At 41.1% G+C, this 24,092-nt stretch overlaps 1 protein-coding gene across 32 annotated transcripts in view; it reads right to left on the reverse strand.

Moving 5' to 3' along the window:
- Positions 1-12,251: 12,251 nt before the first annotated feature.
- MYCBP2 (MYC binding protein 2) overlaps positions 12,252-24,092 on the reverse strand; it is a 286,627-nt gene continuing 274,786 nt past the window's right edge. For all 32 annotated transcript variants that reach the window (XM_074021188.1, XM_045377006.2, XM_074021199.1 and 29 more), the window contains 4 exons: positions 23,524-23,733; positions 19,716-19,823; positions 18,909-19,074; positions 12,252-13,087 (listed from right to left, as the gene is read on the reverse strand). In XM_074021188.1, coding sequence (XP_073877289.1) covers positions 12,972-13,087; positions 18,909-19,074; positions 19,716-19,823; positions 23,524-23,733 — 600 coding nt within the window. In that variant the 3' untranslated portion in view covers positions 12,252-12,971. The remainder of the gene's footprint in view (positions 13,088-18,908; positions 19,075-19,715; positions 19,824-23,523; positions 23,734-24,092) is intronic.

A 24,092-nucleotide genomic window follows, 5' to 3' on the forward strand; every position in this document is an offset into this window, starting at 1 on the left:
CTTTTAAAAATAACAGGTCAAAATTAGTAACAAGGAGTAGGGAATTTGAATTCATTATAAACATTGAAGTAATTATCAAAGCCTTTTCCTCCCAAATAACCCTAAGCCCACATGGAATTAGAGATGAGCCTTATCAGATTTCTAAGAGTTTAATCCTTTCTTTCTTTTCTTTTTCTTTTCTTTTTTTTTTTTTTTTTTGAGACAGAGTCTTGCTCTGTCGCCCAGGCTGGGGTGCAGTGGCTGGATCTCAGCTCACTGCAAGCTCCGCCTCCCGGGTTTAGACCATTCTCCTGCCTCAGCCTCCCGAGTAGCTGGGACTACAGGCGCCCGCCACCTCGCCCGGCTAGTTTTTTGTATTTTTTAGTAGAGACGGGGTTTCACCGTGTTAGCCAGGATGGTCTCGATCTCCTGACCTCGTGATCCGCCCGTCTCGGCCTCCCAAAGTGCTGGGATTACAGGCTTGAGCCACCGCGCCCGGCCGTTTTTCTTTTTCTTTTATTTCTTTAATTTTGTTTTTCTTCAGACAAGGCTATGTTGCTATGTTGCTCAGGCTGACCTCAAACTCCTGGCCCCAAGCAATCCACCTGCCTCAACCTCATAGCTGGGATTATAGGAATGTGCCACCATGCACAGCATGACCTAATCCCTTCTTATACAGTTGAGAAAAAAGATAAAGAAATAAAGTGGTCCAAGTCATCTTAATGAAGCTAGTATAATCATGATTCCCCAACCAAATAAGAAAGGAAAACCATAGCCCCATGGCCCACAATGAAAATAAATGCAAAAATGCTAAAATAAATACAGGTTGAGCATCTTTAATCCAAAAATCTGAAATCTGTAATGCTCCAAAATCCAAAATTTTTTGATTGCTGATATGACTCCACGAGTGGAAAATTCCACACCTGACCGCAGTAAAAATGCAGTCAAGACGTTATTTCATGCACAAAATCATTTAAAATAGTGCATAAAATTACCTTCTGGCTAAGTGTATAAAATGTCTGTGTAACATAAATGAATTTCATGTTTAGGTTTGGGGCCTATTCCCGAGATATCTCATTATGTATATGCAGATATTCCAAAATCTGAAAAAAATCTGAAATCCAAAAGACTTCTGGTTCCAAGCATTTCAGGTAAGAGATACTCAACTTTTATTAGTTAATCAAATACAACAGTGTAACAAAACCAAGAAATAAATAAAACCAAAACAGTGATAATAACATGCCTGATCCTCTTTTTCCTCTTTTTCTTTTCCCACAGCATATATCACTTCCTAGCTTATTAGGAATTGTACATCAGTTGTTTAGTATCCATCTCCCACCTGGAATATAAGCATGGCAAAAACAGGAATCTGGCCAGGTGCAGTGGCTCCTGCCTGTAATCCCAGCACTTTGGGAGGCTGAGGTGGGCAGATCACCTGAGGTTAGGAGTTTAAGACCAGCCTGGCCAACAAGGAGAAACCTCATCTCTACTAAAAATACGAAAACTCACTGGGTGTAGTGGCAGGCACCTGTAATCCCAGCTACTTGGGAAGCTGAGGCAGGAGAATTGTTTGAACCCGGGAGGCAGAGGTTGCAATGAGCTGAGATTGAGCCACTGCACTCCAGCCTGGGTGACAGAGCGAGACTCCATCTCAAAAAAACAAAACAAAATGAAACAAACAAACAAACAAAAAAACCATGAATCTTAGTCTGCTTGGTTCACCAATCCTAGGCTCCTAAAACAGTCTGTAAATGTTTCTTCCAAGGATGAAAGAATGTGGCAAAACAGGACTTACATTTTATTACATAGTGTAGTTACCTAGACTTAACCCAAAATAAATCAGTCCTGAGGAATAGATAGGGACTTAGATGTCGCAGAGGAGGGAAGAATCTTAAGAGGCGAATGGGAAGATGATGAGTGGACACAGTCATAAGTAAGTTTATGAGTCAGAGGATCCATATAATACAAAAAACCCTGTTCTTTTGTGATTCACCAATTTCTCATGTTCCACAGTGAATGGTAAACCTCTTTATAGAAACAGGGGCCATCCAAGCTGGGACAGTCTTTCTGCTGGGAATTTGGAATTAATATCGGCAGAAAGAAAGTAGTCTGTTCCTTGGGTGCTTAGACTTGTAACACATCAACCCAGGAGCTTTAGGTAATCTTTTTACCACATGGCCTGCAAAGCAGAGAAAGGTGCCCTGCACTGAGAAAGAAGAAGAGAAAACAGATACATAGAGAGGAACTTGAGGAGAGATGGAGCTGGAGCCACCAGCCCTGGTTCTGCTCTATTCCCACAGACTGGAAGAGGTAGTTCAGCTCTCACATATTTTTTTCTTGCTTTTCAAAGTTCTTTCGACTTTGTTTTCTTTTGCTTGCAATCAAGACTCCTTACCATTGCAAACTTGATCTGGAAAGGCTGCTCCTTGGATCTCAAATGATGTTGCTTTTCACTGAAAGGTGATCATGGAATTTGGTCTTGCTGTGTCTTATGTCCGGGAGTGGGGCCTTGCATCCTCTCCACAGCTGCCCTTTGACCAAAGATGATTCTGCCTGGTCCTAAAGGGGTGCTGGTGGCTGTGGATGGCCCTGTCTTGGATGGAGCCCCAGAAGTCACTGGGCATGACTACTGCCCCTTTTGAAAGATTCCCTGTTTTCCAAGTTGACAGATCAACCACAGGGGCTGGAGGCAGGGAACCGAAGACTGATTTATGCCGACTTCCTAGAACGAAATCAAACTTAAAGACATCACTAGAAGAAAGATGCATGCAATTCTTTCCTGAGGGGCTGATAAATCTCTAAAGAGCAGTTAAGTTGGGGAGGAACAGAGCTTTTCACCCAAATTTAGTCATTCCTTTGAGTCACACAAGGCAAGGGCCTTATGGACTCAGGGTTTTATGAGGAGAATGCTCCACATGTACTTTTCCGCTCTCTGATCTCTTTTTCCTGAAGCTCTCTTCTTTCAGGTCCTTTAGTGTAGTGTCACCTAGGCGTCTTCTCAGGCTTTGAAATTTTGAAAGCCTCAAGCCTCCACTGCTCAGTCAAAGCTGCTCCAGAGTGGGATGGAGAAGATGTGGATTGGGTTGGAGCTCAGGTTTTGAGTCTCATTCTGCCATTTACAGGATACGCAAGCTTGGACAGGTTACTTTACTTCTTCATGTTTCAGCTTCCTCGTCTATAAAATGGGAATAAGGCTGCTCACGGTGGCTCACACCTCTAATCCCAGCACTTTGGGAGGCTGAGGTGAGAGGATTGCTTGAGCCTAGGAGTGCAAGGTGGCAGTGAGCTAAGAAAGTGCCACTGCCCTCCAGCCTGGGTGACAGAGTGAGACCCCATCTCTAAAATAATAAAATAAAGTTAAATGGAATAATAATAATATATACCACATAGCGTTATTGTGAAAATTAAATGTGTCAACATCCATAGAACAAAAAGGTCAGTAGCAGGCGCACAGTAAATCCCCAGTAAATGCTGGCTACATCATTGTTACTATTGTTACCAGTAGAGGGTGTCCAGGTTCTTGGCTTCTGGAACAAAGAATTGGACAAAACACACAAAGCAAGGAAAGAATGAAGCAACAAAAATGGAGATTTAATGAAAACAAAAGTACACTCCACAGAGTGGGAGTGGGCTTGAGCAAATGGCTCAAGAGCCTGGTTACATAATTTTCTGGCATTTAAATACCCTCTACAGGTTTTTCCCATTGGTTACTTGGTGTACACCCCATGTCAATGAAGTAGTGGTCTGTGATCAGTCTGATTGATTGTGGGAGGGGACCAATCAGAGGCTGAAGGGAAGTTACAAAGTTACATTTTATGCAAATGTCTGAGTGGTTGTGGAAAGTGACCAATCAGAGGCTGAAGTTACAAAGTTATACTCCCATACAAATGAGGCCTTGGTCCATGGCCAGCCTGATTGGTTGTGGGAGGGGACCAATCAGAGGTACTTTCAAGTTTTCATTTGCCACGCAGAAACGGGGGTTGCAAAGGGAGTAGCCTTTGTTCCTTCTGTTACTTAGGTGTGGAAAGTTGGGGGTTTCCTTTTGATTTAGTTCTAGGAAGTCAGCATGAATTGGCCTTGGGTTCCCTGCCTCAGGACCCTATTCTCCTGTCCCACTATTACTTTTGGCCCTAACTCTACAAGTGAGGACAGCAGTGGCTGTTTCAATTCTAGGCCTTCATAGCCGCAAGAGCTGTAATGTTTTCTCTCTCATTGGCTTAAGCAGCAGGAACACCACCAAAGGGGCACTAACAGCCTATGTGAAAAGTGTTTTTCTTGCCAGGACTGGCTTTGTCCTTGAAAAGCCGTAACCTAGGCAAGCACTAAAATGCTCTTGACTATTTTCTGGACCTGGCATGCATTTCAAGAAACAGCACACTAGCTGAAAATGGTTCTCTTTCAGCCTTGCAGATGGAAAAAAGATTCTGTTAAATTTCAAATTGCTCCCTCTACTCCCTTCCAATAGAGGATGGTTTCCCATTCATTCTACCATTGTAATACAGCATCCCTGACAGATGTCTATCAGCCTAGCCTCTGTTTGAATAGCTCCCGTGATGGGCTCACTAGTTACCGATAATATTTGTTTCACTGCCAAGGATATGTGTTCCACAGGGCTTCATTAGAATATTTTTTGTAGGTGTAACCAAAAGGGATTTCTTTGTTATTTTCACCCCTGGCTTTTACTTTTGCCTTTAAAGTAAATGATATTAAGCCATGCTCCCTTTTTAGGCATGTGGCATTTTTCCTATATGACATTCAGGTTTAAGGACCTCAGCTCCTATCGTGTCCACTTTGTCAATCAGTTCCATTCTTGTTGGTTAAAACTAAATCCAGAAGAGCAAAAATCTCTTTCACTGCCTGTTTTTCAAATGTACCCCATATTACTTCACAATGACACAGATACAATTACTTTTGATCAGGCCCCAAATTGTGCATAGGTTTTGAATGTCCATTTGCACACAGTTTACTTACTAAAAGGCATGGACATTGATACAGTTTGGTTTTGTGTTCCTGCCCAAATCTCATGTCAAATTGTAATCCCAGAGTACTGGATCATAGGAGTGGTTTCTAATGGTTTAGCGCCAACCCCCTAGTGGTTCTAACGGTTTAGCACCATCCCCCCCAGTATTGGTTGTTTAAAAGTGTGTAGCACCTACCTCTCCCACCCCACTTAGTCTCTCTCTCCTGCTGGCCATTGAAGATGCTCTTGGTTCCCCTTTGTCTTCCATTATGATTGTAAGTTTCCTGAGGCCTCCTCAGAAGCAGAAGCCTGTACAGCCCACAGAAATATGAGCTGATTAAACCTCTTTTCTTTATGAATTACCCAGTCTCAGGTAGCTCTTTATAGCAGTGCAAGAACAGACTAATACAGACATCTTGAGCTTCAGCTGGAGTTATTCTTTCCAGGTGGGCACTTTCACACAGCTCATTAATTGACCCCGAATTGACCTTCTTCTACAATTCCATCAGATTTTCTTATTTCCTGTTCACATCCTCCATGTGGACATTTAGGAATTAAACACCATACACACTTGCAGCATTGTTTCGTGCTGCCCCTTCTACTTGTCTGATAGATACGACTCTTTGAGACAAAGTGCACTTTCTAATTAAAGTATTTTAGTGCTTGATTCTTTCATGTAATATCTTGGATATAACTGTGAGATTGTACTTCTTTGTGTTAAAATGTCCAGGTTCTTAATACCCCTTGCAGTGGGACACCAACATTGGACCCATTTTTCCATTAGTGTACTTGGGAATTACCGGACCCCTTCTCTTCTGGGCCTTTGCATGAGGTCCATCATTCTGTGTGTGAAGCCAGTGAATCTCCTGCTAAATCCCCTTTCTAGGCACTAGGAACATATTTCTTCTCTTTCTAGGAACTCAGCATTCTGGTATTATGTGCTGTGCTCCATTAAATTAAAGGTTTTGTATTGACGCTACCTTTATTTGTCACCAAACACCAAGTCATTTGTTCCCACTTCAATAATTGAGGGAAGTAACTGATGTATTTGCTGGGCCTTGGAAGGCTGGTCAGTGTTGTTCATCTTCATAAAGCACGGATTGCAATTATTCCTCTTGTTCAAAAGCATTCAGTGCTTCCCTCTTTGCAAGGTTGAAGGGAAATTCTTAGGCCTGCCATTATAAACTAATGTATAATCTGGTCTGCATCCAAGTCATCTTCTATGACCTTTTTTTTTTTTTTTGCTGAGGTATAATTTATTAATTTTTTTGAGATGGAGTATCGTCTTGGTGCCCAGGCTGGAATGCAATAGCATGATTTCAGCTCACCGCAACCTCTGCCTCCCAGGTTCCAGCAATTCTCCTGCCTCAGCCTCCCAAGTAGCTGGGATTACAGGCGCCTGCCACCAGGCCTGGCTAATTTTTGGTATTTTTAGTAGAGACAGGGTTTCACCATGTTGGCCAGGCTGGTCTTGAACTCCTGACCTCAGGTGATCCACCTGCCTCAGCCTCCCAAAGTGCTGGGATTACAGGCATGAGCCACCATGCCCTGCCGAGGTATAATTTATAAACGGCGAAGTACACAAATCTTAAGTGTACAGTGTGATGAATTGCTACACTGTCCGTGCCTGAGTAACCACCATCCTGATTAAGACAAAAAATACTCCAGTAACCCAGTGATCCCTCATGCACCCTCCTAGTCAATGCCCTCTCAAAGGTAACCAGTATTCTGAATTCTATCATCATACATTTTTGCCTGTTTTTAGAACTTTACATAAATGGAATCATACAGCATGTGCTCTGCAAGTCAGCTTAACTAAACCCTTTTCATTGTAAGCCACCTCTTTGTGTGTTAACTCTATCTAGGATTCGATTGCAAACTCTTCAAAGGAAGGAAGTGTGTTTTGTAACTCTGATTATAGCCTTTATCAATTCTTTCTGAGATTACAGCCATAACTTCCTAACTGGTCTTATCCAGGGGTGTTGTTTTTCAAACCACCTTCTGACCTGCTTCCTGCCTCATCTTCCTAGAGCACACATTCGTGCATGCCTCTTGCTTAAAAAAAAAAATTCCAATGATGGATGATAAAATCAAACTGTTGAGAATGAGATTCTAGGCCAGCACTGTTCATGACAAATGCGTGCAAGCCTCATATGTATTTTATGTTTTTCTAGAAGCCACTAAAAAAAGGAACAGGTGAAATGAATTTTAATATTTTATTTAACCCAGTATAGCCAAAATATTGTTTCTCTGTGTAATCAACATGAAAAATTATTGAAATACTTTCCATTCTTTTTCTTGGTGAGACTCAGTGGCCTCATCTGTAAAAAGATAATATTTTGTAGGTTTGTGGAAGATTAACACATCATGATGCTTGTGAAGCCCGTTGTATTCCTTTCCTATTGCTGCTATAACAAATTGCAACAGACCCGGCGGCTTAAAACAGCACATTTACAATTGTATAGTTCCGGAGATCAGAATTTTGAAATGTACTAACAGCAGAGTGTCAGCAGAGCTGCATTCCCTGTGGAGCCTCCAGGGGAGAACCTGTGTTCGCCTTTGCCAGCTCCCAGAGGCTGCCTGCATTCCTCGGTGCTTGGCCCCTTCCTCCATCTTCAAAGCCGACAGTGTAGCATCTTCAAGTCTCTATCTCTGGCCTCTGCGTCTATCCTCACATCTCCTTCTCTGACCGAGACCCTCTTGCCTCTTTCTTTCCCATATTAGGACTTTTGTGATTACATTGAGTCCATGGGGTCAATCCAGTGTACTCTTCCCATCACAAGGTCTGTACCCTTAATCACATCTGCAGAGTCCACTTGCCAGGTAAGGCAGCAACTTCACACACCCCAAGGGCTCAGACGCGGACAGATTTCGGGGGATGGTTATTCTACCTGTCATGCCTGTGCTGGGCCACCGTAAGCCCTCAATAAATGCTTTGCCTTATGGTTATAAAACCTGGATTAAGGTCCTTAATAACATTGCATTATTTACAGGATTCTGTATTTGTGTTCCATGGCTGTCTCAGTCTAGCATCTGGCAGAGTGCGCCGCACATCTTGACAGACTCTCATGCAGTTCATTCATCAAGCACCTTCTCTGTAGAAGTCATGGTTACTAACCCCCTCATGTGAGTGTACCGTCAAGTGTGGACCTAGACCAGGTGTTCAAATATTTATTAACAAAGCAAAACAGCTTACCTGATGCTTCTGAGGAACACGTTAATGCCTCAGTTCTCACCATCATCTCTCCCTGGAATGCCTTTTCCCATTTGACTTTTTCTTTCATAATTTTTCTTCACTGTAACTCCCTCCAGTATATTTTTTTTATAGTCTTGTTATTTTTTTCTAAGCCACCCTAAGACATTTGAGAAATGAGGCGATAAGTAAGTCATTTAAAATGTATTACCCTCCTGTGTCAGGCAGGTCCTCTAGGAAGCAGATGCCAAGATTAAGTGAGAAGTGCAGAAAATCTGTTGGGGGTAATGCCTATGAAAGATGAAGTGGTGAGGGAGCAGGAGTGGGCAGGGAGAGCCGTTAGACTATGATACAGGTCTGGCATCTAGGAAAGAAGAGAGAGAAGGAAAGATTGGGTAGGAAAAGCCTCCGACTACAGGGCAGCTCTAAGGCAGTCTCAGTCAGCCTGAGTTCTGATGCGAGACTGCCCATGCAGGAGTGCCGCTTGCGCAGAAATGGCCAGGCCCGAGAACCTCAGCTGAACTCTATCACAGGCTGGGGCTGCCCTGGAGGAGCGTGGCATTGGGTCATATGTGGGGGTGATTAAAGCTGGAGGCTGTCAGCTAAGTGGACTCTTTGAGGTGGGGCCTCCTCTGAAGGGAGATCTGGGTGGTGGTACCTCCCGACGACACTGAACACTCCTGGAGGCATATGCTGTCTTGTCCCCTGTGCAGCCTTGGCCATACCACAAATGTCCTGTTACTACAGGTTGAGCATCCCAAATTCGAAAACCTGAAATTTAAAACTTTGAGTACCGACATGCATGACTCCCAAATAAAATGCTCACTGGAGCATTTTGGATTTCAGATTCGGTATGCTCAACTGGTAATGCAAATGTTCCCAAACCTGAAAAAACCCAAAATCAGAAACACTTCCCAAGCATTTTGGATAAGAGATTCTCAACCTGTATTTCATAAATTAGTATTTCTTTTCATAGAACTAGCAGTAATGTAACAATAACTGCATGATGTGATAGAGCTTGGTCTTTTAAATCTAGAAAGCTGTGAATTCACATCTCAGGATTTTTTTCTGAAGCTAAGCTACAGCTGGAATCTAGTGCAAATAATTTCTTTAAACAGCCAAAATGGGATTAATAATGTTTTACTCTCAGAGTTGCTGGGAGGATTAAATAAAATGCCTAAATTCAGTGCCTGCCCTTTAGGAGGTGTTGAATAAATGTCCTCGCCTGTGCTCTCTCTTGAATAGTTCATTGTGGGATAAAGCACTTTTGTATATACTTTCTCATTTGATTTAGATTTGGCATAATTTCTAATAAATTGAGATTTTAAAAGGTATGGGCTGACTCAAGGCCACCCAGGCAAAAACAAGGCAGAGCCAAGGCTTGAATTCAAAGCTGCTGGTTTCCATCCCAGCAGTCTATGCACTATCGGCAGCTTTCAGGAAAATGAGCCGCAGTGTTCCATCATACAGCCAATAGCAGAAACACGTGATGATGTATAGGTAGAATATGGTGACATAGTGGGCAGGGAGATATAATGGGCTGAAAATCTGAAAAACAATACAAATTACTAAACATTCTGAATGAAAAGTGAATAAAGGGAGTATTGCATTTATCAAATAAACTTGTTGAGGCTGGGTGCGGTGGCTCACACCTGTAACCCCAGCACTTTGGGAGGCTGAGGCAGGTAGATCGCTTCAGCTCAGGAGTTTGAGACCAGCCTGGCCAACATGGTGAAACCCTGTTTCAATTACAAAAATTAGCCGGGCATGGTGGCTCGTGCCTGTACTCCCAGCTACTTGGGGCTGGGGTGGGAGGATCACTTGAGCCCAAAAGGCGGAGGTTGCAGTGAGCCGAGATAACACCACTGCACTCCAGCTGGGGTGACAGAGACCCTGTCTCAAAACAAACAAACAAACAAAAAAACTCAAAAAACCCATAAACAAAACCAAGTAAGCTTATTGATAGAATAGGGAGATTTTAGGCCTAAACAATCTAGCCATAATACTAAGGAAAATGGCTTTCCCTAGGCTTGAAAATGTAACAGAAAATTTCTTTCCAGAAAGATTCACTGACATCTACCATTGTGATTCTGTTTTCTGTCTCCTGCCTTGGATGTTACACGCAGTGTTTGAAGGATGGTCCTTGTGTGTAGGATGCTTGAGCTAAAAATGCCTGCCAAAGCCACCCCTTCCTGTGCTTTGTCATAATTTATTCCTAAGATGTTTATGTTCTCCGGTTTTGAGGTGCTAGAGATCCTGACTAAAAGTGGCTTCCTCATAAATGAAGATAAGTTAAAGTCATTGTGAGTATACACTACAGGGCTTTGTTGCTTTTATCCGTTTCATAACTTGAGATGGCCTTTTTAGCTAAGCCATCTCAATAGTTTGTTTCTTTTCCTCTACAATTTACCAACTGAGCTGACCGGTTTGCCAGCAAAGTTAACTGACGCAAGATGGTATTCTTCACAGTTGTTAAGTGTCCATAAAGTCTCTTATCTGTGTGGCATTCTGAAGGTTAGTTCCATTCCTGTGGCCTGTAAGTTTAAGTCAAATATACTCACAGTGGCCTCACTGCATTCTCCCCTCCAGTTTTCTTAGGGGTGCACCTAGGAACAGCTTTAGTCTACCTGCTTTGTGTTTTCTGGAAACATCTGCAGTCAATCCTAAGTCTGAACACTCATACTTACTGTTCTTCGATCATATTCTAGATTTTCCTACTTAGGTATTTCTCATGCCTTTCTCCACATCTCTGCTCGAAATGCTACCTTTTCTTCAAAATGCAGCTTAAATGGCCTCTTAGTTACACTCTCAATAACAACAAAACAATAATGATTTTTCCTAAATCCTGAAGAATTTGGCTTGGATATTTTTATGAAACTTACTAGAACATTCTATAAAATAGTTACCTGTGCTTAGATCTGATCTTTGTTTTATATTTTAAGTTCCTTCAAGGCAAAGATTGATTTAAATTTATCATAAATGCTTAACACAAATGTCATTAAATTTGTCAGTAATTTCTATATTGACAAATTAAGTTCTGTATTTCCCACAGTTGGAATTTAGAACAAAATGTGATTAAAACTTTTGCTAGTCTTGGCCAGGTGTGGTGGCTCACGCCTGTAATACCAGAACTTTGGGAGGCTGAGGCGAGCGGATCACCTGAGGTCGGAGTTCAAGACCAGCCTGGTGAAATCCCATCCCTACTAAAAATACAAAAATTAGCTGGGTGAGGTGGCGCATGCCTGTAGTCCCAGCTATTGGGGAGGCTGAGGCAGGAGAATCGCTTGAACCTGGGAGGCGGAGGTTGCAGTGAGCCGAGATGGTGCCGCTGCACTCCAGCGTGGGCGGCAGAGTGAGACTGTCTCAAAAACAATAACAACAACAAAAAAAACTTTTGCTAATCTGATGTATGATGAGTCAACAATCAATACTTTGGCAATTTTGTGACTCAAGTGTCAAAAAGATGTACTTAAACACACCGTTGTCTATAGAAAATGAATAAAAATTATTGATTTCATTACTTTATATACAGTTCAAAAAGGGCTGGGTGCAGTGGCTCACGCCTGTAATCCTAGCACTTTGGGAGGCTGAAACGGTGGGGATTGCTTGATCCTAGGAGTTTGAGACCAGCCTCGGCAACATGGTGAAACCCCATCGCTACGAAAGATACAAAATTAGCTGGGCATGGTGCTGGTGCATGCCTGTAGCCCCAGCTACTCAGGGGGCTGAAGCTGGAGGATCGCTTGAGCCCAGGTGGGGGCTGCAGTGAGCTGAGATCACGCCACTGTACTCCAGTCTGGGAGACAGTGTAAGCCCCTGTCTCATAAATAAATAAATAAATAAAAGTTAAAAATGCTGCTAGTTAAAATAGAAGTTGATTAATTTCCTAAATGTTTTCTTCTGTCTTTGGTATGAATACATCTACCTATGAATATATATATGATCATCTGCTTAGGGTTCAAGATTCCAACATTGCACTTCATTACTATTCTTATTTTTCCTAACAGTTATGAAATTTTTGATTGTGTTGTGTTAGTAAATTTCTTTCTGAAGAAAACTAGATTTTTAGACCTTAAAGGTGTTTAAATTTTGTTTCTCAAACAACACCTCCCACAGTGGTAGACTTTATCACTGTATAAAAATGTACAGTGGTTTTATTGACATGTACATTCCAATATGTTTACAGCTGCAAGATAATGAGGCACACTCAGTATTGCACTTCATTAAAATTTCAGGCTCAAACTTAACCTAGAAGTTTAAATGAAATTGCATTTGTAATTTAGTAATTCTTATACAGGACAAACATTGATATCTTTATATACAGTGTGATACTTATTACATTTATATGCTGTCCTAACACAATTTTTTTTTTTTTTTAAATAACAGTCTAGGAAATAAACCAGAATATTCCTCTTTTTATCCCCACCCGTGATGCAATTGTACAGGATTACAAAAAGGCAGTATACAATAAACAATGATTATTTTTCTTTTTTGCTTGAAAGCCAGCATCGTTCTTAGCCCATGGGCATGGCGATTCTTTTATATCAATTATCTATAAATGTCCAATGCTTCACAGGCCAATGACGGTAATGGCCACATGCAAACACCTCACAAGTTTGATGTCATTTGTTCAAAAGAAGATAAACCAAAATAATGGGGAAACTTTCCATAGCAAGAATTATGTACATGGTATTTGGCATCCTTCTTGTACTGTGAATGGTTCATTTTCATGGATGTAAAAATGGTCCCGTCCTTATCCTGAGCAGAGTTTAAACTTTACCGCATCCTCTTGGGGGATGAAGGCAACTTTTCTCTCTGTAGACAAAGGATCTGAGTGTTCTAAAAAGTGTGGGCATTTCTGCACACTCCACATCCCAGAGCAAACTCTTCCCCAGTGGGTGGATGAACAACATGGAGTGGACATTCAGTTCCTTCTAACTGCTTGCCTTTGGGACCTGTATAAATTTGAAGGAGGCAAAGGAAAATAATGTTTTAAGAACACACACATATAAATCTTATAGAAATGTAAATCACTGATAGGTTATTCAAAGAAGTAACATCACTATGGTTATACAAATATAACAATTAGCAATTTTTCTTCTGATCACAAAAGTAAAAAATGTTCACTATAAAAAATTCAACATAACAGAGATATGTATAATGGAAGTAGTGACGGGATCTCTTACTATATCCTGCCTAGAGAGGATCACTTTGAGCTACAGATCTTCTTCTATTAATGAATGCATTAGATATATCATTTTAAAACAAAGAGCAATGAACAAAAAAGGTCACAAAACCCCTCAATTTAGTCTGGCAGAACATTATTTTTCTGAATAGAAAACAGGGAGATTTTTGTGTAGAATATTCTATAAGTAAAAACAAATTTAAGTTTAAAGAAGCCGTGTTTTCCCTTTTATCTTCACTGATAAAAAAGCATACACTGGTAAAATGGGAAGCACACACTGGTAAAATGGGAAGGCCAATGATTCCTGTAATTTTTAAAAGTAGCTGAAGGATATTAGCAGGAAAATGAAAATTGATCAGGTTAAAAATATGAACAATATTATAAAATACAAAGTGGAAAAAACACTTTGGGGAAGATATGAATTTGTTGATAATAGTCAAAGTATAAAATGTACCCAAAACAGTATTTTAAAAAAGATAATTATTATATTAATGTGCTTCACGTCATGGGTTTCATATCATTTCAAAAAGATTTTTAGTTTCTTTAGAAACGAGGAGGCTTACTTTGTCAGGAAAACACGCTAGGCTTATTATACTTGAAAGCAGAGTCCCTATTTAATAGTAGATGAAGGAATAGGAACTGTGCATTAGTTTTCTACAGCTAGTTTTCAAAATAATAAATGTAAATTCTGATTGTGCTTGAGAGAAAAATATCACGCGATTGGATGGAATGAGCTTACACTGATCAATGAGGAATGACATCTCATTTACTTTACCTTTTCTGGGTTAAAAACATCTCTGACATAAGGAAACCACGATGGACAAAAGGCTAGCATTTATAAAGCTCTTAGCCTGCACAGTATAAATACTCAATAAACGTTGGCTATTACTACTATTACTGAACAACCACAAACTGAGGCCTGATCTAGAGGAATAAAAAGTAAGTTCCATATAAGAGTAAGACCAAGACATGAAAGTAAGTGTCAAACTGAAGACAGCTAATCTCAGACAGAGAAGTCAACTTCAGGTTAGAGCTAACAGGCATGAGAGTAGCAATGAGTGCCACCTCAGACAAATGCAGGAACAGACCCAGGATGGGTCAGCACGGGAGGATGCCAGAGGTTTGCTAGAACGTTAACTATTCCTGTTAGAAAGTTCAGTAGCTCCTGCTTCAAATCACACTGCAGATTGGTGTCCACCCCACCAGTGGGTGGGGGAGAGTGAGCAAGATGGGGACACTCAATGGCAGATCTAGTTCAGATACACAACATATCAATGGTGGTGACACAAACTGCAGCCCTTGGGTTTTTTCAAGGAAAAAAATGAGTCATTTACTCCACAAATATTTACTGCATGCCTAATGTATGAATGGCATTGTCAGGTACTTGGGATTAAAGATGAAGAGTGCATGGCTCCCATCCTCGAGGTGTTCATAATCCAACATGATGGTGAGAAATAAAAATAGTGAGAACACACCTGCAAACATCTGAGTGCTTACTACTGAGGCACTGTTCTAGTATATCAACTACTTAACTGCTTAACAGTCATAGGAGGCAGAAACTATTATCCTCATTTTGTAGATATGAAACTGAAGTAAAATTAATTTTTCTGATTCTTAGATTCCTCATCTTTAAAACAAGCACAGCAATACCTAACTCATGGGGTGCTGTGAAGATTAAGTATCCTGGCACAAGAAGGTAGTCAATAAAAATTTTAGAAAGAAATGGATAAAGGGATTATGCTATGGTCTCGATGTGTTTGTGCCCCTCCAAATTTATATACTGACGTGTTAATGAAAGGAGTTAGTTTGCCTTAGGTAGATAGCAAGGGAAGGGTCCCCGGAGAGCCCCAGGTCCACAGGTCAGTGCCTCATCCCCATATAACATAAAAAGCAGCCTGGGGAAAAAAAGTCAAGCTGCAGGCACCGATGAGGGAACTAGCACAGGGCATTGTGCCTAAAGACATGCCCACGGCTGCACAGATAGAAAAACCTTCCATCAGATAAAGGACAAGACCTGGGATAGAAATGCCTTTGTTCGGTCGGGCGCGGTGGCTCACGCCTGTAATCCCAGTACTTTGGGAGGCTGAGGCGGGCAGATTACGAGGTCAGGAAATCGAGACCAACTTGGCTAACACGGTGAAACTCCGTTTCTACTACAAGTACAAAAAATTAGCCGGGCGTGGTGGCGGGCGCCTGTAGTCCCAGCTACTCGGGAGGTTGAGGCAGGAGAATGGCGTGAACCCGGGAGGCGGAGCTTGCCGTGAGCCGAGATTGCGCCACTGCACTCCAGCCTGGGCGACAGAGCGACACTCCACCTCAAAAAGAAAAAAAAGAAATGCCTTTGTCCTTCGTATAGTCAGGGGGCTCTCTCCTTTTGTGGGCATAGGCACAGTGGGCTCCAGTGGGTTCCTGGGCCAAGGTCCCGGGCCCAGCTGAGTCAGGCTCTCTCCAAGACAGCAGGGAGACTAAGCCCATTCCTTCCCCTTTCCAGTCCATAAAAACCCTGGGCCCCAGCCTCATAGGGAGCACTCCGTTTGGGTCCCCTTCTCTGCTGGCAGAGAGCTTTCTTCTTTTGCTTGTTAAACTTTCGCTCTAACCTCATCTTCCTGTCTGTGCTCCTTAATCATCTTGGAGATAGGAAAAAGAACTCCGGGCATTATCTCAGACAATGAGAGACTATTATATCTTGGTGCACTGCTGAGACTACAACAGTAACACCAATGTTATGGTGTTAGGAGGTAGAGTTGTGGGAGGTGATGAGGTCATGGGGTGGAACCCATGAATAGGATTAGTGCTGTTCTATAAATGTGACCCAGGAGAGGCCCCCTGCCCTTCCACAACAGCAAGAAAGCGCCACCTATGAGGCTGAAAGTGGGCCCTCACCAGACACCTCATCTGCTGGTTCCTAGATCTTAGACTTCCTGGTCTCCAGAACTGTGAGAATAAATTTCCACTGTTCATAAGCTACCGAGTTTACAGTATTTTGTTATAGCGGCTTGAACGGATGAAGACTGATTATCTAAAAATATTAGAATTAACAGGGTTGAGAGTGGTTAGAGAATTGCTTCTTCTGTCCTTCTAAGTAAACTGTATATGGCCATCTTCCCTACCCATATCCCTGTGGGATCTCCTTTATTCTATTCCAGTTCTCTAAATGAATGGATGAGTTCGAGGGATGTGTGAGGCTGGGAGAGTATACCTCAATCTCAGTGTACTTCTTAGGCCAGTTCATTAACCTCCCTAGCCCTCAGTTTTCCATTTGATAACATAGGGATAATACCATCTCCTCGTAGGTTGTAAAAATTGAGAAAGCATGTGTGAAAATGCCCAGGACCGAGGTCATTCCTTCCTTCTGCCGACTCTGGCTCCTCCCCTGCCTCCCTCCTGTGATTCCTTTGTGTTGGCTGCCCTGATCCTGTGACTGTATGAGGGGAAGCCTGACCCTCCTCTCTCAGGTACTACCCACCACTGAGTTCTCTGAACTTGTTTCATTGTTAACTTCCTTATTTTTAGCATACTTGTTTCTGTTTCTTAAGGCAGAGGAAACTTTAAGTAAAATCTAGATTTCCCCTGAAGACACTGCTTGCCTTAAATCTTTCTCAACTGGAGGCTGGTTATCTCCCAAGCTCCTCCAGTCATATGGTTACAATGTGTGACTGATCTTTCTCTTGGTTCCTATTTCCAGACCACAACCTACAACTTTCATTCAGTAATTGCCCTTCCTCCAAGCTAAAGTCATCTAGAGTCATCTAGAATACTGCCCTTTCCACACTCCCTTCACTTGCTGATCTCCAACACATCATCCCCTCCCTCCATGCATGGCTCACATCTCTATTCTGTCTATTATCCTACATAACCTTGGCTTCACATCATTCTGACCTTGCTTCCTTCAAAGCCTGCTACTTCTATTTAAAAAAACAGTATTTGAGGAGAAACAGTAAAACAATTTTTGACATGAGCAAATGGTAAAAAGTAGTCATACTTGAAAAAACCCTACATATCTTATTTTGAAATGGATAGTATATGTTTCACATGGTTTAAAATCAAACTGTTAAAAATGATACGATTGGAAGCCACTTCCCCGGTCTCTACCCTCATCTTTTTCTTGTTTTTCCCAATAGTTAATCAATAGTATTAGTTTCTTGAGTATCTTTCCAGGGGTTTCTCTATGTAAATATGACTAGATAGTCTAATTTTCCCTCTTACAAAAGGCAGCATACTACATACCCTGTTCTGCAATTTGCTTTTTTTTTTTTTGAAACAGCTCTGTCGCCCAGGCTGGAGTGCAGTGGCGCAATCTTGGCTCACTGCAACCTCCACCTCTCAGGCTCAAGTGATTCTCCGGCCTCAGCCTCACAAGTAGCTTGGATTACAGGTGCCCGCCACCATGCCTGGCTAATTTTTGTATTTTTAGTAGAGATGGGGTTTCACCATGTTGGCCAGGCTGGTCTTGTACTTCTGACCTCAAGTGATCCACCCACCCTGCCCTCCCATAGTGCTGGGATTACAGGTGTCAGCCACCCAATCCGGTCTAATTTGCTTTTTTCATCTGATACTATCTCCTAAATATCTTTCCAAATCAGCACACAGAAACGCCTTTTTTTTTTTTTTTTTTTTTACTGATTTATAATATTAGCTACTACCCTACTGGATACTAGCATTGTTTATACATTTTTATGATCACAGCAATGCTGCAGTTAATAACCTTGTTTATTTGCCCTTTTTTATTGTCCTCACATTTGTAGCTATATCCCTGAAGAGGGAGTGCTGAAGGGTTCACACACCGGTAATTCTGAGAGGCACTATCAAGCTGTTTTCCAGAGAGGTCTGTCACTTGCACTCTGATAAGCAACAGATGGCAGTATGTGTTTTCCAGCTTTGACAACACGGTATATTGTGTTGTATGTACTTGTGCATGTATTTTCACTAATTTCAGATACATCATATGTAAAATTCTCTCCTATGGTCGCATGGACCTCTCCTTCCACTTCTCTCACTTCCGTGAAGCCTGGTATTCCAATTCACTGTTACCAGCAGCTTCCTGTCCTCTTCCAGTACTTTTAGCTTCTTTTTGGTTTCATACTTCTTTCCCCTCAGCCTGCTTTTCATAGACAATCATTTTTCCTGTATTCTGAGTGGTTTCTTTAATTCCCTTGACTTTCTGATGCTCACTACACGGCTGATTCCCAGCCATTCTAGATTAAATCATTTGTTCATTCTATGGCAATGGTTCCAGGCTTCATTAAAAAAAAAAAAAACCACTGAATCCTTTTAAATGGTTTTGTAATATTGAACTTCATATGACTTTTTAGTGCTGAACAGCCATCTTTTCACCAATCCTTAGTAGACTGCATTCTCACTCCCCGAGAGATCTGCTCCGTCAGAGCTAACTCCTCACTCACGATGATCAGCTTGCTTCCTACTTGACCCAGAAAGTCCTATGCTTACAAGGATCAAGGAATTCCTCCTGCTTCTTTAGACTAGTTTGAATTGAGTTTCTGTCACTTGAAACAAAGAGCGTTCATATTAATGTTTACATGAAACTACGGTATATAGATCATAATTGTGATTTTAAAACATTGAAAGCATACCTGCAGGACAGTGTGGTAGTTCTTCCTTAGGAATGCTAGTCATTCTTTGAAAATCATCATGACAAGCATTACAAAAATGTGTTGTTCCAAAACAGAAAAAGACAGCCACTGAACAGCAGTAGCGACATTTATATTCCAAAAAGTCTGTGCCATGTTTGGGACACATCTATAGCAAAAGAGAAGAGACAGACACAAGATCATAGTGAGACTATTTCAATCACACTTAAGATAGGCATATACATAGATAGCTCCTTAATTCATATTTTGAGGGCATACATAACTCTAAAAATTGATTGAAAAACTGATGATACACGTTTGAAAACTAACAAATAAATATGTGGCTCTGCCCAAAAGGTCTGGACAAAGATCCAAGTTCTAATCCCATTTCCATCATAATCTATCTGATTTAATAAGCAAGCTACTTAATTTCTTTATGAATGTTTTATGGCCTGTCAAACTGAAAATTAATGAAATTAACCTCTCTCATAATCTCACAGATATACTGGGAATATTTCACTGAAGAGGGGAAAACCTAAAAGTTTCACTGCAGGTTTAAGAAACTAAGAAAATAAGTAAATTTATTACATTGTTTAACTATGGTGATCATTTCATGGAAGACAAAATTATAAAATAATTACCCAAAGGTAATAATATATATGAAATAATGTGAAAAATTATACAACACTGAACAAATATCAGAAAATACTGAGGAGAAAAGCCTGATTTATATTCCCACCATATTATTGTTTAAAAAAAATATTATTTAACATTTCTAAACTGTTGTTTCTAATACAATGTCTTGCCTACCTGAGCCCTGGAAACATCAGAACAGGCACCACAAATGAGCTCTCTGGGATCATAATCATCTCCCTGTCCAGCCTCAGCATCACAGCGAGCTTCACCACCAAAATATGCCTGTGGAGAAAACACATCTAGATTACAGCAGGAAAAAATAAAACTCTGGCATGGGAGATACAGTATGGGCATAGTGAAAGTCAGATCAAGGGGTTTTAGAAAATACTAATATCTACTAGACCATCCCTTGAAATGCCAAGTACATGCCCATATTGCTGACTGTATGTAGGGTGGATCAGGGTAAAAAATAAAACTATTTCTTCTTTTTCTTTCTTCCCCTCCTTCCTTCCCTTCCTTACTTCCCTCCTTCCCTTCCTCCCCTTCTCTTCTCCTCTTCCTCCTCTCTCTCTGTTTCTTTGAGACAGGGTCTCACTCTGTTGCCCAGGCTGGAGCACAGTGGCACAATCATGGCTCCCTATAGCCTCAACCTCTCGGGCTCAGGCGATCCGCCCAACTCAACCTCCTGAGTAGCTAGGATCATAGGTGCACACCACCATGCCTGGCTAATTGTTTAATTATCTGTAGAGACAGGGTCTCCCTATGCTGCCCAGGCTGGTCTCAAATTCCTGGGCTCAGGTGATCCTCCTGCCTTGGCCTCCCAAAATGCTGGGATTATTGGCATGAGCCACCATGCCTGGCCTAAAGCTATTTCGATTCTCAAATGGATTCACGTTTAAAGTAGGGAGATACATTGTCCTATTAAAACAAAATGACAAAAAAGCATAATATTCCAAATAAGTATCAACAGAATGTTAAGTAGTAAAAGGTATGCTTTTTTCAGGGTCAAGTTTGAGAAACTTTTCTCATTTTGAAATGTTAAAATATATATTCCCTTCTACTATTTTAATAAATATGCTTAGCAATTCTCAATTTATAATACTGCAAAAGTAATTAGTATAGAATCATAATTCCAAGGCTAATGGGAAAGAAAAAAGTACTTTTAAGCATCTTCTGATCACACATTTTTTAAGAAGGAAAGGCAGGCTGGGCATGGTGGCTCACACCTGTAATCCCAGCACTTTGGGAGGGTGAGGCAGACAGATTCCTTGAGCTCAGGAGTTCAAGACCAGCCCGGGCAACATGGCAAAACCCATCTCTATCAAAAATACAAACAAGCAAACAAATTAGCCAGGTGTGGTGGTGTGGACCTGTGGTCCCAGCTACTCAGGAGCCACAGGTGGAAGGCTTGTTTGAGCCCAGGAGGTGGAGGCTGCAGTGAGCTGAGATCATGCCACTGCACTCCAGCCTGGGTAAAACGTGAGACCCCATCTCAAAAAAAAAAAAAAAAAAAAAAAGGCAAATTTGGTAATTCTATTCACAATACTGCTCATAGTTATAAAGTTATGCAATAGGCAGGAACTCAACAATTTCCAATAGAGACAATTGAATAGAATTTGAATAAATAAAATTATCATGAATAAATAAAAATATCATGATGGGTGATTTATCTGTATTTTGCCCTGGGCAGAGAATAAGTGACACCAAGGAACTGGGACAATTTGCATGCACATCATGTCTCGTAGTGAAAAAGCTATGTCCGGATTGGGAATAAACAAACTGAGTCAATATAAATCTATTACTTATACTAGAAAAACAGGTTCAAAGACAGGATCCACTGATGCAGAGGTTATAAACGGTCGTTCACCAGCTAAACCTAACCCTGGAAGTATTTTGGTTTGTCCTGGGGACTGCTTACTCCAGCTGTTTCACTTTTCTATATCCTCTGCTTGGCTTCCTAAACATTTGATTGCTCCTCTGAAATAGCACAATATTCATTTATAATGTTTAGTACATGAAACGCACAGAAATACTATTTTGTTATTTGTAACAATACAAGTTTCATAAATGTACACTATTGGGTGTGCACGTATCTATCTGCCTTTCTAGCTATCATCTCGCTACTCAGACATCCATTCATCCTGTATTTTCTTTTGGCTACACTGGGGGACTATGCATCTTTCTCATGTAGTCATTCGTTCACTCATTTATTCACTCTCCACTTAACTCTGTATCTAATAAGTGCCAAGTACTAGAGATGGAAAAATGAAAAAACATAGTCTGTGTCCTCAAGGAACTTATCAAGTGGTGCAGAGTGATAAGTGGTAGTCATGATGCAGAATAGGCAGTACTATGCTACTCAAGGAACTTATCAAGTGGGGCAGAGAGATAAGTGGTCCAGTAGTCACAATGCAGAATAAGTGGTACTATGCTAGACGCCTGCAAGATACCAAAATCATGTGGTGGTGTTGATGGAAGTGAGATGGAGGCATGTTACAGAGGAGGTGAAACCTGAGCTGAAGGCTGAGGTATGACAAGACAGATTAGGCTCTGCATGACAGCATGTGTGTATGGGGCTGGGGGTGCCAGGTCAGAGTAAAATTTGTAGGTGGAGGTAGGGAAGAGCATCCTTTGAACAGCAACGGACTGTGCAATGGCAGGGGGGTGTCAGTGGGTGGGCAGACAGGGCTGAGTATGGGAAATGCAAGTTATTTGGTATGTTGTAGCAAATGTAGAGCAAATGATAGCACCTTCGGAGATGAGACTGGAGAGGGAGACTGGGCTACGGTATTATAGTAGAAAAATGATACAATTAGATTTCAGATCTAGAAGTATTAATTAGCAGCAGTGTAAGGGATGCAATGGAGGAATTACGGGTTCTACACCCAAGCTCAGGAAGAAGGCTACTGTAATTACCAAGGAAAATGATTAGGTTTGCTGGAGATGTAATGGAAAGAAAAAAGGACTCAAGAGAGATCTGGAGACAGAATTGATAGGATTTTGTCAATAAAGATCAGAGACTGGTAAAGTCATTTTTTTTTTTTTTTTGAGACAGGGTCTCACTGTGTCACCCAGGCTGGACTGCAGTGGCATGAACACAGCTCATTGCAGCCTCAACCCCCTGGACTCAAGCGATTCCCCTGCTTCAGTCCCCCAAGTAGCTGAGACTGCAGGTACATGCCAACCTACCTGTCTAAATTTTGTAGTTTTTGTAGAGATGGGGTTTTGCCATCTTGCCCTGGGTGGTCTCAAACTCCTGAGCTCAAGAAATCCGCCTACCTTGGCCTCCCAAAGTGCTGGGATTACACGTGTAAGCCACTGTGCCCGGCCAAGATTGATGAATATAATACCTGACACGTGAACTCTGAAGTATGTGTGAAAGATTCAAATGTCTGGTACACAGTTGGATATTTGTAACTAAATCTCAACAATTTTGGAAGGTCATAAAGGTATACGTGGTGAAGGTATAGATGTAAAAGAGGTCACTCAAGGTAAGAAGTATTTATTAAGTAGCCAAGAACGGAGCTCTGGGAAAACAAATATGTAAGGGGTAGGTTAAAAAAAAAAAAAAAAGAAGTAGTTAAAGATAATCGACCAGGAAGGAAGGAGGACAGAAAAAGAGAGTGCTGTCCTGGAAGCTAAGGAATTAAGAGTTTTAAGGAAGGAATGGTTAGCAGAGTCAAGTGAGAGAAGTTTATTAGAGAAGGAATTGCCCTGGGCAAACAGGTTATTACTGATGGGAAGTGGCTTGTATACAGAAATACTGCATGTCTCCAAAAGTTTGTTCAGGTTAAATAAAGAATCCCCAAACAAGTTAAGTAAACTAGTTTTACTGGAAACATTGGGAAACATTGTACCAAGCTATCTTATTTTTAACTTCAGGCGTAAGATGGAATAATTAGATATCACTGTACAATTTGAATTCTTAATCATATAGGTAAGCTCTAGTTTTTAAAACTTCTCAGTATAATTTATAGCATACCTTTCTGCATTTGTAGCAGACATAATATGCATATCGATTCATTGCATAGCCAGCTGGGTCATTATAAAACCTCACACCAGGAGTTGTGATAGCTTCACTCTTATGCAGACCTTCATATTCCAATCTCATTAAGGCTTTTCTTCTGACATCCTCATAGAGTTCTTTTATTGGATCAAGTAGGTCTTTTAGTACTATGTGATTAATTTTGTTCTGCAATAAAAAATGAACATCCTTTAGAAGAATCATTTATCAATCAACTCAACACATACTTACTATGCACCTAAGTGCCAAGCATTGTGCTAGAAGATAACCACACAGCACACATATTCTAAATAAAATGTCATTTGAAAAACACCCTGTAAAGTCTTTAGAAGCCCATATTTTCCCAAGAGCAGGGAAAATGGGGCAAACGGGACACAGAGAATGAAAATTCCATTTTATTAGCTTTATATTTCCTGAGTCTGAAATATATCTCCTGTTGCCCTAGCTATTGTGGAAATAAAGTTACCTTGCTGCCACAAATAAGACACGCTGTCTGTGTGTGTGTGTGTGTGTGTAATGCTTCCTTG

This window comes from Macaca fascicularis, chromosome 17 (assembly GCF_037993035.2).
Source record: "Macaca fascicularis isolate 582-1 chromosome 17, T2T-MFA8v1.1".
Classification (NCBI taxonomy): domain Eukaryota; kingdom Metazoa; phylum Chordata; class Mammalia; order Primates; family Cercopithecidae; genus Macaca; species Macaca fascicularis.